At 39.6% G+C, this 17,407-nt stretch overlaps 1 protein-coding gene across 3 annotated transcripts in view; it reads left to right on the forward strand.

Moving 5' to 3' along the window:
• Positions 1 to 1,210: 1,210 nt before the first annotated feature.
• LOC113139695 (formin-binding protein 1-like) overlaps positions 1,211 to 17,407 on the forward strand; it is a 39,403-nt gene continuing 23,206 nt past the window's right edge. For all 3 annotated transcript variants that reach the window (XR_003296569.1, XM_026323095.1, XM_026323094.1), the window contains exon 1: positions 1,211 to 1,321. Coding sequence is in view for 2 of the 3 variants with exons in the window: in XM_026323095.1 (XP_026178880.1) it covers positions 1,298 to 1,321 (24 nt within the window). In the remaining variant the exon portion in view is untranslated. The remainder of the gene's footprint in view (positions 1,322 to 17,407) is intronic.

A 17,407-nucleotide genomic window follows, 5' to 3' on the forward strand; every position in this document is an offset into this window, starting at 1 on the left:
GTAGTACACTTTAAAGTACCATTGTAAAAGAGGCCACAAAAAGGACATAATATAGGAGATACAAAGTAATAAAATAATAACAAAATAATAAATATAATAAATACTAAATATAATATAAAAATAAAATAACAATTAAATATTACTAATTAAAATCATGTTCTGCATCTTTAAACACAAATGAAAACATGTACAGTACTGGCACAGATAGGAAAGTGACATGCTGTAATGAAATAGCACAATACAAGTGGTATCACAATAAAAAACATGCATCTACATGAATACAGATTGGCAGTAGCACCAAAGGGCCAGGTGACAGTAGACAGCAGGGTGCACAGCACAGACCGACTGATAACAGCAAGGTGCAACTGGCTGAGCTGAGTACGGTGGCCCTGAAAGCTCAATGCAATGCAGCTTAGAAAAACACAGCAAAAAGACAAAACATGCACATATTAAGAAAACATCTTCTCCAATTTGACAAAACAGGTTCTAGTGAACCATGAGCTAGAAATAAACAAAATCTACCCATTTCTCTAATAAACACATAATTAGAAACCTACTGAATGCTCAAATTAGCAATAAATAAAATTAAATTAGATGCGTTGTCTACATCGACTTGAACTGATTTACTACATCCACCCATTATCTACACCTGTTTATTCCTATATAGGGTCAAAGGGACCTGCTGGAGCCCATGATTTACTACAGTTTTACTTCATGTATTTAATTTTCCATCATTTTTAAAGATTTATGGCCTATTTGTAAGCTTGCAATCATGGATAGTAGGAATAAGTAGTGAAGAGATAATTAATTTAGAGTATATTTTTATATCTATTATAGCTATTTTTTTATTTCTTTGTCTATTGGTGACTCTAAGGTCTAAAGCCACAAAGGAGTGAACAGAAAGAGAGGAGGAACTTTTAGTTTTTTCTTTATTTTTATTTACACCATAAGTGGAAATGTTGAGAATAAAGCAGACATCCAGAAAAAATGGAACTGCTGAAATATTCCTGAGAATAAAGTCAAAAACATAAAAATACAGTCGAAATATCTCTCTCCACATTTTGTCTTTATTCTAAAAACCTTTTAATGTAAAAGCCACTGGGTGGACCAGTATAAATAAATGGGCCCTCTGTGGTCCCCTGGTTTGAGCGGCCCTGCTGTTTCGGTAGAAGGGGCGGAGGAGGAGTGTTAGTCGGCTCCGTCAGTCAGCAGGACCGGAGTCCCAGCGGCAGTTTGGGAGATTCTAAGCGGGGAAAACTGCGTCCAACACGGGAGAACTCACAAGGAGGAATCCGAAATGAGCTGGGGAACAGAGCTCTGGGTATGTACCGACTGTTCAAGTTGTGTTTCTGACCAGCGGTGTGTCTCGTTTACTGCGGGTTTTGGCACCGACTTTTTTTTGGAAGTGGAGCGGAAGAAAGGTGCCGTGTTACCTTTTTAGCTTTGCGGCTAACGGCGACGCCGGAGCCCGGCTGCGCTGCTAAAGCTAAAGCTAAGCCCGGTGCACCTCAGCGGCGGACAGCGGCGGAACAATAGACGGCCCGGGGCACGACAGCCGGGGCGGGGGTGACGCCGCTTTTCCCACCCGGTTGATGGCCCCCTTTTAAAATACCTGTCTTCTTGACTTGGTGTGTTTTTGGTTTGACTTGTGACGAAGTTGTATGTTTGGGATTTTTCCGTGTCACACCCTGTTCCTGAGAGAAGCGGGCAGAGGTTCCCGGTAGCAGCCTGGAGGAGATGTGGGACCTGGTTTAGAGACCAGGGTCCTGCTCGGTCTTCTTGAAATGAACCCTAAACTCACGGCTCCCTCTTTGTGACTCACCACCGCAATTATCTCTCCTTCTCTTTCATTTATTGAGTCTTTTGTCCTAATCTCCATGTGATTATGAGGACACATGCTCAAATGAGCTGAATCAGCCTGTTTAAAACGCATCCTACCGTCGTCTCATATGTGGTTTTATAACCAGCTACTAAATAAAAGTCAGAAATCGTTGCCTTTTTCTACTCAAATCACTCAAACGTGAGCTGCTGCTGCTCTTTGTCAAGTACAGTAGACACAGACTGGGTGCTTGCCTTTTCCTGCAGCAGCCCCCTCATTTATAATTTGGCTGTTTTCATTGTTTGATGGAGCTCGGGGTTAATTTACTGAGTGTTTTGTTTCAATCAGAGTTGCAGGTGATGGAGTGGTAGCTCCAGACTATTGTTTTGTTGGGGTGTTGGCCATCAGAAGCTGTTGTAACCAGAGAGGCAACCAGCAGCGTCCCCCTGTGTGAGTGTGTTTGTGTGAGGAGGGAGGACATCACCTCCTCCAGCTGTCCTCATTATGTGCAGTTTAAAACAAGACAAGTGTTTTCTTTATTTCCTTTCTATTTAAAATAAGAATGTCTTCTTTTTTTCTTGCTCATCCCTCTCATACATGGATAACTGCTTGTCAAGTGATTCAGAGGTTGAGCACAGATGTGACTTATTAGGATTTTATGGGTGTTTTTTTTTTTTTTTTTTTTTTGGACTCCTGTCTCTCATTCATGTTTTTCATTCAGTTTTTTTCCTTTACAGTATCAAATATGGAGATAGGATCCAGTCAGCTGAGTCAGTTTGTGTTCCCAGTGAACACGTGTGCAGTGACAGACATGTAAACATGAGTTTTACTCTTCAGAGACAAATTAGTTGAATTGGAGCGACTGTACTGAAGGTGTGAATGAGGTTTGTGTCCATTAGTTTATCAGAAAATAACATGGTTTGATTCACATGGTTTGTTTTCATTATCAGCTGACCTTATATACATATATTTTTCTATTAAGAATTGATATTGTTTAGAAACTGAACTAATGGCATCCTAAAAAGATGTTGGTTGATATATTCAATTGACAGTGACAAAAAGAGGAAAAAATAGAAACTTAACTTATTTGATTAGCTAAAACAACCTAATGAATTTTCCCCTAAACAGTGTTACTAACTTATGTTTTGGCTGTTAATACTGTGTTGATCTTTACCCAGCTTTGGGAAGAGTTGCCACTTATGTTTTTCAGTTTGCATATGAGCATTATTTATTTTTTTCTTGAGAACAGGTCATTTTTTTGTAAGCCTCTTAAATTCACAATGTCAAGATATTTCTTTACTTGCTCATTAAAACTGTTTCAGCGGCAGTGTCTTTTCATCAGTGCTGAGGCAAAGCAAAGCACGCTGTGATTGCTGAGTGTAGCTGCTGGCTGACAGAACGTCATAATCCCCCGAGTCCGCTGATGAGATTAATGTGTTTGCTGTCTGATGTCAGATTACGGATTAATGTCTGAAAGATAGGGTGTAAAACTGTTTATTGGCTGTTGTGTTTTACACATGACTGTCTATCTCATGTCAGTGTACTTTGTTGTCTCGCTCCATGTTACACATGAGCAGTTTAATACGACTTCAGAATATAGATGCTTGGCCTATTTCAAATAAAAGATGATTGACACTCAATAGACAGGCATACTTAATGGCCAAATACCAGTAATAGCACTACCTAGTTAATTGGTTGTCACATATATGATAATCATAGCTGCATTAAGTCAGATAAACATGAAATTAACTGCATGTCTTCTCAATTCTGAGTTATTTTTGACATTATTATGCATACTTTCTAAAACTGCATGTATCTAGTCTATAAAATCTTTAGTTTCCCTTTGGGGATTAATAATTCTTATCTTAAAATGATAGACGAGTGTGAACATCACAATTTCCCAGAGCCTAAATTGAATCTTCAGATGCCTGTCCTTTAATTCAACCAAAAACATAGAAGACTACAAAAATAGCAAATATTTACATTTAAAAAGCATGAAGAATAGTGATTTTGGTATACATTCCTTAAAATGGGTTAACCAGTTAATTATCAAATAGCTGAGAGTTGATTTACTTTGGAATGACAAATAGTTATTATTATTGATTGACTGAATTGCTTTGTTTACACAATCCATCAGATTGTGATTAATTAGGCATTTTTCCAATATGTTTTATTGGACTGCTGTTACAGACCTAAAGATGTTTAATTGCCTGTGCAGTAAGAAAATGAAAAGCAGTGATTCTTGACTTTTCAGAAACTAGGACCAGCCAATATTTGGGGTTTTTGCTTGACTGAAACCCTTATCGCCATTGCTACACTGAATTTCTGTTTATCGACTACACCAGTGATTCCCAAACTGCTATGAAGTGCGAAACCCCTAAAACTAAGCCATGTCTGTTTGCAGTTAGAATATTTCCACAAACCAAAAGTGAGTTTCTCTTTGTTTTATCTGAAATGTTTCCAGGGGCCACAGAGATAAAATGATCCAGTAAATCATAAGGAAAAATGCAACGATGGAGGAAAGTCTGAAAAAATTTTCTGTAGCAGAAATATTTCCTATCCTGTTAATCAGCTCTAAATTCCATAACTAGGTATTTACATACATTTTTATTGAGTATTATGTAAGTTTAAGGTGTCTAGCGTTCAGAATAGCATGAGTATAGTCGAAGGCCTGGTGCTTTTGCTCTGTGCTTTGGCTTTAACCCAGGTCTCTGAGACTTTACAAAGCAGGCAAGGAACATCCTATTACCACGCTGGCTTCCTGCCCTTGGAGACACACAAATAAAGTAGGAAGTGTTTTTCTGAATTAAAGCTGTGTCTGCTTTTTGTATGTGTGCTCAGTCCCTCTATTGCTGCATGCTGTGCTCGGGTCTGTCTGGTTGCCTGGGTCAAGGGCAATAGACTGACAGGCGGTCGTCTCCACTGATGGGACAAACTGAAAGGCGAGAATGGAAAGGTGGAGGAATGAGAACAGGCTTGAAACAGCAGTTTGGATTTTACTTTGAGCTGTTAAATGGAACAGAGACTTGAGACCAATTGTGGAAACTCAGATTCTGAACAGTTAGCAGGTTCTTCCCCTCTGGCAGATGACCGGGCATACAGGAGTTTTGCTTTTCTTTCCTTTATGTGTTGTCTGGATTTTGAAAGAGTTTTTATCTTGTTCCCTCAGGCCTCCTGCGGGAGATGCTGTTGGAGAATAGGGTACCGGGGTTATGTGTGCATCATATCTTACTGGAGGCAATGGACTGTTTGTGTTCTTGACATCAGGTGGCCATCATACTCAGATATGGGTTTTGTTATCAGCTCCGGTTATGAAATTACAATATACAGCAGCCTACATTATATTAATGTGTCAATGAAAGTGCTTGGAGAGGAACAAGCAGAATCTTACAGAATGTCATTGCTCTTTTGTGACTACTGTTTCTAAATGACCTCAAACCCATTTTGTCCATTCACCACCACAGTTTTTTGTTTGCTGACATATGCACCTGTACCAGTATATCTGTAGTAAGCTAATACTGGGGGTTTTTATTGGTTAGCACTAGTGACAGCTACCTTGGTCTTTCTTCAGTCCATTAGTTTAAGTGGCTTCCCATCCAGTGAAACACAAATTAGAATTAAATTTTGAGCCAACTCACACAAGAAAAGGCGAATTTACAGTTTCTGCTCTTGTGAATACTAGATAGACACTTTCTTCAGAAGTTGGTCTGGAATAAATACCTGGTAGTTGTTTTTATGCTTATTGTGATATTTGTCATGGACTTTGGGAAATTTACTATTTTTTTTGGAGAAAATAATTGTTAGTTGCAGCACTAATGTGCCATTTTGTGTTCCTTTGCTGTGAATCAGTGCCAGCAGAAGCTCTGAGAGCTCTCCGGTTGTTTAGTCGTTCAGTTCTGAGCAGGTCACAGTGGGTGTCAGTGAAGTCAGGTTGAAGCTCAGGGTTGCAGGCTTGGACACGACAAGCTGTTGTACCTGGTCTAGCCAAGCTTGTCAACACTGTGTGTGTCTGTGTGTGTGTGTCTGTGTGTGTGTGTCTGTGTGTCTGTGTCTGTGTGTGTGTGTTTGTGTGTCTGTGTCTGTGTGTGTGTCTGTGTGTGTGTGGAGGGGGTGTTTTTGGAGGTGTGAGAAAGGGAACATGTTGTTTTCAAGCCTTGATGTGTGAGAGTGATAGCTGCAGGCTGTATTATTTTGTGTACTGTACGTGGTGAGTGTGAGGGCGGATGTCTTTCTTAATTAACAGAATTGTGCTAACACACATCTCCTGGAGACGGGGAGGAAGATGTAGAGGAAGTAAAGAGGTGTGAGAGAAGAATGGAGATGAAGAGGAAGCATTGCAGGCGGTTTAATGATGAGAGAGAAGGGAGAGAAGGGAGGAGGTGAATTGATAAAGGCAGATTGAGTTAGAACCAAATACAATTTACAGATATGATGAGATGAAACTTTAATAAACCTAGTGGAGAAACTGGCAGTAACAGGATACATCAAGAGTGAGTGCGCTGGCACAGTTGACCAAAACTAGTTGTTTTAAATAGAGGTCGACCGATATGGGTTTTCTCTGGCCGAGGCCGATATTTAGAAATCAGGGCAGCCGATGGCCGATATATGATGCCGATTCTTTTGGCCAATTTGTTTGGCCGATTTTAATTTTCCCCCTTCATCTCTTTCCTGTGCGTGTCGGACGCACGGACATATTTATTGAGGAAAGTTATCCTGCATGTTTTAGCAAGAATATTTGTCTGAATTTCACGCGTTTCTACTTTCAGATGTGTTGCACACATGATAAGCACGGTCAGCGTCCATTCTAATACGCTACAATATAATTATGTGTTGGAAACAAATGGTTTTCTCCTGCCACCATTAGCTGAAGCCGTGTGTGAAATGTAAACAGGGCACAGCTACAGTGTGTACGTTGCTCCGTTTCTCACGCCGAGGGAGAGAAACTCTCCGGTACAGAATCTGAATGAATAACATACGAGTTTATCATTTATCATTCAACGCAGGTTACTACAACAATTTAGCCGCTGGGCTTGTTAGCATGTTTTGGTACCCGTGCCTACAGCCTGAACTACAGCTCGCTAACAATACAGACCCAGAAAGTTACTAACAATCGCTCTCCAAAAGTAGCTTCATATTTAACCAATGAAATGTATAAGGCTAACTTAAAAACAAAAGATCAGTACTTTCTTACCGGTTTTGGACGTTTTTCAGCAGACAGGAACATCAGCTTAGCTGGTCACAGATGTGCCTGCCTATAAATCGGCCTAATGTGCAGCGACATGGGCCGATGCCGATTAATTAAAATGTGTAAAAAAAGCGGCCGATTAATCGGCTCGAACGATCAGTTGACCTCTAGTTTTAAACACATCCAGACATTAACAGTCTGTGCTAAATGGCAGCTACTGTGCCAACTTACTGTATCTTGTCATCTTTTCCTTATGATATACTATGCAACACCTTGATTTTTGCTGACATCTGGCAAAGTGCTACTGCAGCCTGTCAGATACAAAAAAGTGAACTTTCTTACTTTGTAATATGAACAGCACATTTCAGCTGTTAACCTTGCATAGATAAAATGTTTGCTGCTAAGGTAACTTTCCAGAACTGTAAAATCCTCCCTCATAATATTATAAACAGCTGTGTTCTGATAGCCCTTCAATGTCATGGTTCTGTTGTTCACATTTCTTTGCTATACTGCATCTTGAAACAACAGTCAGTTGAAACATCAGTGTAGATCCATCCATCGCCTACCACTAATCCTTTAGGGGCTGGACAGATTACCACTCTGTCAAGGCAGTGGAGATCCTTGTATTTTTTGTTTTTTTTAGTAAACACAAGTCTGTTTTTGGCCTGAATGTTCACTTAATACTTCTTTCCTGGCCTATTTAGGCATGTACAGACTGGGACTTCTTCCCAATCCATGTGTTAGCTTTGTTTCAGCTGTTACATTTAATGTCATGGTGAGATGAGTAAAATCTCAAATGTAATCAGGTCTCACATTACATGTATGATGTATCAACCACCACAGGATGTTAGTGACAAACGGGGGGAATTAACTACCAAGAGGAAGAAATGAAATATATAATGACCAATCTGTTTTACTCTAATTTAGTTCCTAGAGAGTTGTACTAACACACAGAAACACAGAGCTGCCGGCTTTCTTCCTCTTGGCTGTTGTTCAGAATCTGCCCCCACTGCTCCTGTCCTCTCCCTCTCTTCCTTCCTCTCATCCTCCCATCGCCTCGCTCCATGACCTCCCTATGGATGTGATCACAGCTGTATCCATCAAGACAGATGTTTGGCAGTCAAGCTCCTTTTGGATTTGGACACAATCACACCTGTACAGCTGTCAGACAGTGACCCTGGATGAACCGGTTGCTCGTGTGTCTAACTGGGTCAACATGTGTTATCTGACCTGGTGGTGTGATCTTCCTGGTGTCCTGTTGTTGGTGTGATGGTGTTTTTCTTTGCCATGAAAAGGTGAACTTAGATTACTTTAACTCTTTAATCCCACCTTGGATAATTATATTATACAAATGGCCTCAGTTACTTGTCCATTGGTGTCATCAAATAGAAACAATCCAGTGGAGGTGGTGGTTTGTTGGGAATGAATGAAGTCTGTTCTTAGATGTTTCACTTGTGTTTTTCACTTCTGATTCAGTATTATTTTTATAGCAGTCACAAGGATAAATCTATTATTTATATTTTACATCTATTGTTTCAACATCAGTATTTATTACATTTTCTTTCCTGGAAGTGAAAACTGAATCACCAGAGACAGAAATGGCTCCAGGCCTCTCCATCATGACTGGTCTAGATACAGGGCTTTGGTCAGAGCTGCAGCTGCATTTGGTGTTGTGCTGTCTTCCAGGAGTCAGTCTGTCTGTCATCTGTTTATTAGTCAGTTACTTTATTAGCCACCGGATAAAAATGCAGACTTAAGAACATGTGGAAAATTGGAGGATGTTGGGAGTTTTTCTAGTGAATTTTCCCCAGAATCTTTAACCCAGTCATTACACTAAGCTCTGGCTGCTGTCACTCTCAGGCCTGTTTGTGAAACAGACTCACAGACTGTAGTATAGATTTTATATTTAACGGTATTCCCTTTTCTTAGCCATAATAATTTACTGCAAAGATTTAAAAGGATAATGTGCATAGGATATAATTCACCGTATACTAGCCTAACATGCTATAACTTGGACTACTGTGATCTAGCAGGACTGTTTGTTATTGGTACCTGTTTCCTCTGGATATGTTAGACTATTGTGTGCATTCTGGCTAGAAAATGTTTTTTGTCACATTTGAAAGTGCAAAATAATAAATAAGCAAATTTCCATATTTAGGGGATAAATACAGGTGACAGGGTCTTTTTAGTAAATTCCATGCAGTTATGAAGTTTTAGAGATCATGAAATTAGTTCATTTTACAAACATAAATTAGAAGAAGAAGAAGCAGAATATTTATTTATTTATTTATTAATCCCGTCTGTGCGTTGTTTTTTTTATATTGGGGAATTATAGTCTTATGGCCGTGGACACAAAAGACTTCCTGAATCTCAGTCTTTGCTTTAGGAGGAATTAGTCTGTGGCTGAATGAACTTCCCATTCGCCACAGTTCCTCATGAAGTGGGTGGGCAGGATTGTCCAGTATGGAGTTGATGCCACAGCGTACAGACTGTCCAGTTCCACTCCAACAACAGATTTTGCCTTCCTGGTCAACTTGTTTGTTGTCAAATTAGCTGTTTTTCTAGATTTTTGCCTTCCCTTGTTTTAAGTGATGATACATGCAGTGTAGTTGGGTTTCACTGTATTTGTCAGACTGAACATTGACAGTTCCTTGGGTGTTAGGATTTGTGACCATGCAGGTTTAACAGCGATCATATTTATTTGCCCGCATCCATTGGGCAGAACAACTCTGGTACATTACTCCCTACTGTAACACTCAGCTGGTAGTTTAATAATTATTTTGCTCACAGTCTTATTTTAGTTGACTTCAGCAGCAATGGGATGGTTTTCTTCATGGCTGTGGATGCTGTGGATGCTGTGGTAAACCTCCTGTAACGTAGAGTTGGTGACGTGGGTGCAGATGCCCTCCAGCTGATGCCCTTCGGCTGTTGTGTAGTAAACACATCAGCAAGCTGTTAAACCTGCTCACGTCTGCTGCACTGATGTGATCTGCACTGTTTACAGACACCATAATAAATTACTATGTGATTTATACCCTGAAACACAAAGCACCAGCTGACTGTCACATAGGGACAACAGGAAGACCTTTACCCGATATCTCTGGTCGATAGTTGAGTTCCCTGTTTAGAGATCTTGTGCTCACTCCACAGAACCTTTATGCTCCTGAGCCACCAGTGTGGGAGCCGAGAGAATAACTCAAGCACCTTTTTGTTGTTGCTGTTTGTATGTGTGTTCATGTGAGAAACAAACTGCATTGATTATTGCACCTTTTCTTCCTCTCCACTTTTATCCCCTTCAACCAAATTTCATGTCCCTTGGGCTCAGGCAGAATTCTCCAGCCCAGACATTTTTGAATAAGGGTTTCCCACAGGCCCAAATAAAATAGGAAGTCTTTTAAAATGGTTTAATGTCACAGAGCCTTAAATAGATCTTGTAGAGCTGCTGTTTGACTAATGATCTCTCCCAGGGGCCACATATGGGAACATTTTTTTTGGGGGGGTTTTTGTTGTTTTAGTTAAACTGGCTTTAACAACATGGAGAGTTGGTCCTTTAAATAGGATAATTAAGGAATATTAGTTGAATGAGTGATGATCGCTGTTTTCATCTATTTTCTGAGCTGAGATATTATGAACTAAATTGGGCTAAATGGTAAAATTAGAGGTGTTTTTTTCTTTTTTCTATGTTTTTACCTTATTCTCAAAATGACCTCAGCAGTTGTTTTAAATAAGGGATTAGGTGAAATAAATTGATAAACCTTTTAAATTCAGTTCAGCATGAAAGTCCATTTAGTGAGTCTTTTAGTTTTAGACCAAAACGTGAAGATGCTTAGTTTAGAGCTACAACTTTTTTTTTTTTGACAGAATAATAATTGTGAACATTTGAAAAGATGGAATTTGCTAATCTGTGGCATATTTTCTTGATAAATTACTTAAAGATGAGTTTATCAAATTGTCTATAAATTATTTGCTTAGTTTATCGACAGAAAGTGTTTCAGCTCTAGTTCAATTTGCCAACCAAAAAAATAAATGGTACATGTAACAGAGACTCTTTGAAATCTCCCGTGACCTTAGCTGGATACATACTAACTCCACATAGGGTTGTGACCTCAAGGTTAAAAAAATACAGAGAGAGTCAGAATGTGGACTTCCTGGAACCATCTCAAGGGTTTAGGGTTCCGGCGTCTTTTGCTGATGTAGGAGCTGGCGTTGTGCTCAAGCAATAGAGAGCAACTTTACGAGGCTGGCTTATCAGTCATGCTGATCTATCCGGGGTGTGTTTTTCTGCTGATGTGGTCAATAAACAAACACTGGCATTTGACAGGAGTGTGACACAAATCACAAACAGAACCATAAATGCAGATATCATGTGCAAAGGAGTGTGTAATCATGTGACAAGTGTAACTGGGACAGACCCAACACCTCTCTTCTCTCTTTTCCCCTTTTCCCTTTCTTTGTGCCCACCCCCATTTTGATATACAACCTGTTTGTTTGCGAGGACAGAGTTAATTCTAGCCACAGGCATTTTCCCAGGCTGTTTATTTGGGAGGTAAAGTTTCAGAGCCCACTAAAACTGTTCTGTACTGCCTTCAGCTCTATGCTGCTCATTTGCACTCGTACAGGCTGCAGTATGGAGGGTTGGTGGTTACCTAAGTAACCTGTTCATGGACTACATAGTGTTACCCCCCTAGTACTGTGGGTACCCCAGACTATAATACATCAGGTAGTCAGAAGGCTGGATAAAGGATGATAACACACAGAGCAGCAGGCGGACTCTGGTTTGGTAACCATGTTTTTCAGACCTGGCTCTCTCTGTGAAGAAATATAATTGTCTGAAAAGTGAGAAATGCAAAATATTTTATAATAAATTTTTTAAATTTTAATCTTCAATGAGATGAGCCAAGGATAAATTGCAGACATGAGTGATGAGATGGGAACAGCAGCCTCCAACAAGAATCAGATTTCTACAGTCATTTGTCAACCCATTTAAACCCTTTTTGTGAACCACTATTGTCTCCCAGGGCACTCTTTAACAAATACTGCTTTGTGTTGATCTAGTCTAGACACACTATTGTTCATTTAAACCCACTTAGTGTGTACAAATGCTTACTCACAAGGATGCAACAGAAACACTGGGTCAATGCCCATGGACAAAGTCATCTAAATGAGGGGTAGCAGTAGCAGAAGCAACTCATAGAGCTTCTAGTTAATTAGTAGGTGTAGGTAGGTACAGCCAAAGTAGCAGTAGTGGGAAGTGCAGTTGTGACAATGACCCTCTTACAGTCAAGGGCAAGTCATTTCATGTTTAGCCATGTGGTTTTGGCTCTGGGACGGAAGTGTTAGCCAGCCAGCCCACCACTTTGCATTGTGGTAATGTGTCAATAGGATAATGTAGGTATTGCTTGTTTGCTCCTGAAGCATCACCATGTTGACCTTTTTCAGTTTTTCTAAGCATGATGTTGTTTTATGTAGTTGCAAACATTTATTTGGTAGCACTCAGTAGGTGGGCACTCTTCAGTGTTGTTTATGTCCCCCATGGATAGAGCTCATAAAAAAGTACTAAATGCCCCATTTGACCTCATATCTTAAATGCTGTACACAACTAGCTAAAATTAGAGAACCCAGACAGGTAAAACACCCAAGAATATAGTCTGATGTTATATGGAGTTAATGGTTGATCCATGACAAACATTCGCTGTCGGCCAGTCTGTGTGCTGTTAAACAGGGAAAAAATGACACCATGCCTCACTCAGTTCACTCCCACATGCATTTCTCTGGATCTACATTATACCATAGTAAAGACTTATCTGAGGAAATGTTCCACTGAATGCATTTTAACTTAATGCGAGCTAGGATGTTTCCACTGGATGTAAGGGAACATTGTAGAGAATATTCCAGTGACAACACTAAGCATTTTTTTTTTTTAGAGGCTTATATGAGACACACTTTACGTCCAGATCTGTAGGGCTTATCAGCATCTGTGAATCTGTCATGTTTATTAAATATCAAGCTATAGCCAGCAGCTGGTTAGCTTAGTGTACTGAGGAAGTAATATATTTTGTCTACCTGTTTGTGTTGGTGCATTACCCCGACATGTTTCCTGTTTACACGTAGAAGTTTATGAAACACCTGCTTTTGTTTGGCCAGTCCCAGATTGAGCAGTTAGACTAGAGGAGAAAAATGCATTTATGAGGCATTTGTTGTCTAAAATAAGTGCCAGCCCACAGCACCCAAACTGAGTGTCATAGCCTACAGTGAACCACACTAACCAGCATGGGTAGCATGAGTAAAAGGTGTTACAGTCCACACACACACACACACACACAGCTGGAAGCCTCATACCAAACTCTGACTGTGTATTATTGCACGTGTGTTGGTGGTTAGATAAAATAGGAATCCTTTTTCTTCTAAGATAACTGAGCTGTTTCTCCCGTTTGTGTGTGTCTGTGTCTGCACATATGGTGTGATGACATAGCCCAATGGATTGTTGAACAGATACAGTAATCATCACATCCTGTTCTTTCATATTGGATATGCACACAGGAAACTCTGTGGTTATTACTGTGGACAATCACTTAAACTGAGACTGCTAAAATTAGCCGTGTGTGTGTGTGTGTGTGTGTGTGTGTGTGTGTGTGTACACACATCCCATGTATTGCTTCATTCCAGTAACATGTGCAACAAGTGCTGGCTTGAGTTAAATTTGGGATTTGGTCAGCTCCAACACTTACCTTTTCCTTCCTTGTTTTCATTAGCAAAGAGCTGAGCAGACAATATTTTGGTAGCACTTTAGTCAAGGCTGACATTTTATTATTGGCAGGATATGTATGTCAATACTGGATTCACATTGAGTTAAATTCTTTTGTCTTTACCAGTGATGTCAATTTTCAGGATATTAATCAATACTACTACCCTTATTGATATTCCTTATTAGTTTGGAATTTTATCAATACTTTTATCAGTTCTTTTTATCATAGTGAAAAAAATGATTACATTCAGAATAGAATTAATTTTTATTACATAACATATTGTTTCTAGAGCAGCAACAGCAGTGTTTACAGCATACAGGTGATTTGGTAAATTGCTCTTATTGGAAAATAACTTCTCCATGTTTTTAATGAATTCATTAATTTTTTTACTGATTTATAACCAAAATCTGTGTGTGAGCTGCCATAAAACAGTTATCATTACAAGCTGCATTTCAGCAGCTGACCTCGCCTGGTGTTTATGGAGCGTGAAGCCTCAGACTATTAATACTCAGAATGTTGTGTAATAGTTGTTGAGTTAATGTGCTGTGTGTGAGACTGGCTCTTAGTGGCTGATTTGCCCATTATTTGTTTGAGGGTTTACAGTCTTAGGATGGTCGGGTTGTATTTTACAACACACAGTAGACCTCCTTAATAAAGCACAAGAAGATGGAATATTAACACTTTATGTTTTTATTGTGCCACATATAAGATGTGCATTATTGTTAGGCTGTTAGTCTTTGTCATGTTTAAATTCAGCTGTGCTGTATGTGTATGTTGCTTGTAAAGCTGGTAATTTAATGAACTGGTGTCATACTGAAACACAAAAAGAGCCTCAGACTGAAGGTTGTTTAATGAAAAACGCTCCGACATTTCTGTCCATAACAACAGTTTCCTGTGTTGCACCCTGTTAGGATCAGATAGTGGCTGAGGAAATTTGCTGGGAGAAACTTGAGTTTATCGGGGTTGACCCCACAAAATGGTCCAGGCCAAGTTCAGTAGGGTCAAACTCAGGCTGAGATGAGCTAATGACTCCTGACCAAAGTTAATGTCTGACATTTACACATGAAGCAAAGAACAAAGTATGTGGGAGTCATTTAACACATTTCATTTCTCAGTCTTTGTCTCTGAGACAAAAAAATATATAGACCTTTGGAGAAACTGAAGCTGACATATTAAACTGGTTAAATCAAGGACCAATTATAAAATAATCTGTATAAATTCCCAGGAATTGCTCAAATTTCAGTGACTCAGCATCAGAGTTGGAAGGTTCACTCAGGCATCTTTATCATATTAACACTTTGTATATTTGAGATAATTCAGTCTGTTCTCAGAACGAAGCGGTATTCATTTATTTATTAAATACAGTTTGTTCGTGGTTTGACGACCATTTTGACAGACATTTTTTCTTTTGATCTGTGGACACTGACAGATATTTGCATGCGTTGGTGTATTTGTTGGCTGAGGCTGTTACAGAACATTTTTTTGTAAGACAGGGAGTGATATGTTTGACTTGACTATTAAGATGTGTCTAATGCAACAGACTAGTCAACCAGTTGTGTTCAGGGTCAGTGGGCTGTACTTTTTGCAAAGCATAGAGATCTTAGCTTTACTTCTTGTCTCCTCTAAAGAATGAATATGGATGGATTGATGTCAACATTTCCTTATTTCACATGTTAAATTGATCATGGAACAAACATGGAAACATAGTTCAATGTTGGAAATGGGTTGTGTCCTGTGCTTGCTAGGATAAATCAATATCTATCTTGATCAAATCATCTGCTGCTTTCTGTCTGTCTTGTTGAACCAGTCTGTCAGGGTGAGTTTGTGAAGCAGCAGGGGAGCAAGACAATGGAGGAGATCAGGTTGCTATGAAACCTGACTAGCTAACCATAGACAGGAATGCTTAGGTGTGTATGTGTGTGTTTTCACAGAGAGGTATTAAATATAATAGGAATGGTCTGGAGTTAACCGCTTGGTATTAGGAATGGATGTCAGATTGCCACACCAGTTATTTATGTTATCTGCAAGTCCTTGAGAGACTAAACATGATTTTCATGTATAATTACCTTAACTCAAGGCCATAATGCCTTTGGTATGTTTAATGTTGCTTCAGCCAATCCCAGCTGACGTTGGAAGACAGGCAGGATACACCCTGGAAAGATCATCAGTCCGTCACAGGGCTGACACATAGAGACAAACACATTCACAATTCGCAATTTGGAGTCAACAATTAGCCAAACCCCAACCTGCATGCCTTTGGACTGTGTGAGAAAACTGGAGTAAACCCCACACAGAAAAGGCCTCAGGGTCTAATGGGATCTGAACCCAGAACCTTCTCACTGTGACGGAACAGTGCTAACCACTGCATTGCTGTGCTGCCCTACTGTTTGTATTTTAGATCAAATTGATAGGCATTTTTATTCAAATGTTCATGAAGAAATCTCTGAGAATTTCTTCTTTTGTGCTTTGAGCCTTGTGGAAAACTAGTCTCTTATTGAGAATGTTACATCAGTCAGTGTGTGAATTACAAAGTTAAACTCTGTTAACAGCAACGTGTCCACACTTTCATGGATTTCTTGTATATTTGCTGAAGGCCTATAAACACCCGATACACCAAGACTGCCAGCAAAATAACCAGAATAGTTTAGGTTTGTTTAAGATATGAAAACACTTTAGGGCTCTGTAAAGAGGAAATGGTGGATTGTAGTCAAAGCAAAATAATGGTCATTAACAGGTATTGTTGTCTTTGAACATTGTGAACCGATTGGCCTGAGTATATGGAGTCTTCAACTGTTGTTTTGTGTAAAACACATGGAGAGAGACAGTGTGTCTCTGTGTCTGGCTGTGCAGTGTTTATTGTGGAAAAGGAGGGGAGATGATGACTTGGTATTATTCGTGTTTATTATCAACACGACACACGTGCGTTCTGCATGTCTCTCTTTAGAGTCCCTCCTGACACTCGCACTTTTACAGTAGGATTATATTGTAAGCGTGGAGAAAGCAGAAACTCTAGTGACATTTTGCCTTTTTGTGTGTGTGTGTGTGTGTCTTTATAACTTGTGAACCCCACAATTGACAAAAAAAAAGTCTTTTTTTTTTTTTTTTTTTTTTTTTTTTAACTAAAGAATGGTAAATGGTTACAGTAACCCCACCAATGCCGGATGATTTAAGGTCAGACTACGTTTTGTCAGAAGCCAGCATGTTCTGGATAAGTCTTGCAGAAAAAATCGGCCTGTGGTGGTTATTCAGTGGACCAGAGACTCCTGGTGCAGGGTTGGGTTAACCTTTAACTGACTTGGACAACACCACCTCCAGACACATCTCATCTGTGTTTAGAGATGGTTGAAACTTGAGTCATTGAAAATAGACACATACTGTACAGTAGTCGGGGTGAAGGGTGAGCCATCCCTTCATCTGGAAGATGCTTGGATTGTAGTATTACATTCCTGATGGTTCTTTTGTATGAATCTTGCTCTGAAAGCAAAAGACACCACATGGCAACACACTCCTTTCCAGAGAAGGGCTACAACTTGATTAAGTTTTTTTTAGTCTATAAAATGGCAGAAAACTGTGAAAAAAGCCAATTGTTATTTCCATTCTTGTAACAGGTTGTCTTCAAACAGCTTGATTTGCCCAGCAGCCAGGCAACAACAGATT

This window comes from Mastacembelus armatus, chromosome 4, assembly GCF_900324485.2.
Source record: "Mastacembelus armatus chromosome 4, fMasArm1.2, whole genome shotgun sequence".
Classification (NCBI taxonomy): domain Eukaryota; kingdom Metazoa; phylum Chordata; class Actinopteri; order Synbranchiformes; family Mastacembelidae; genus Mastacembelus; species Mastacembelus armatus.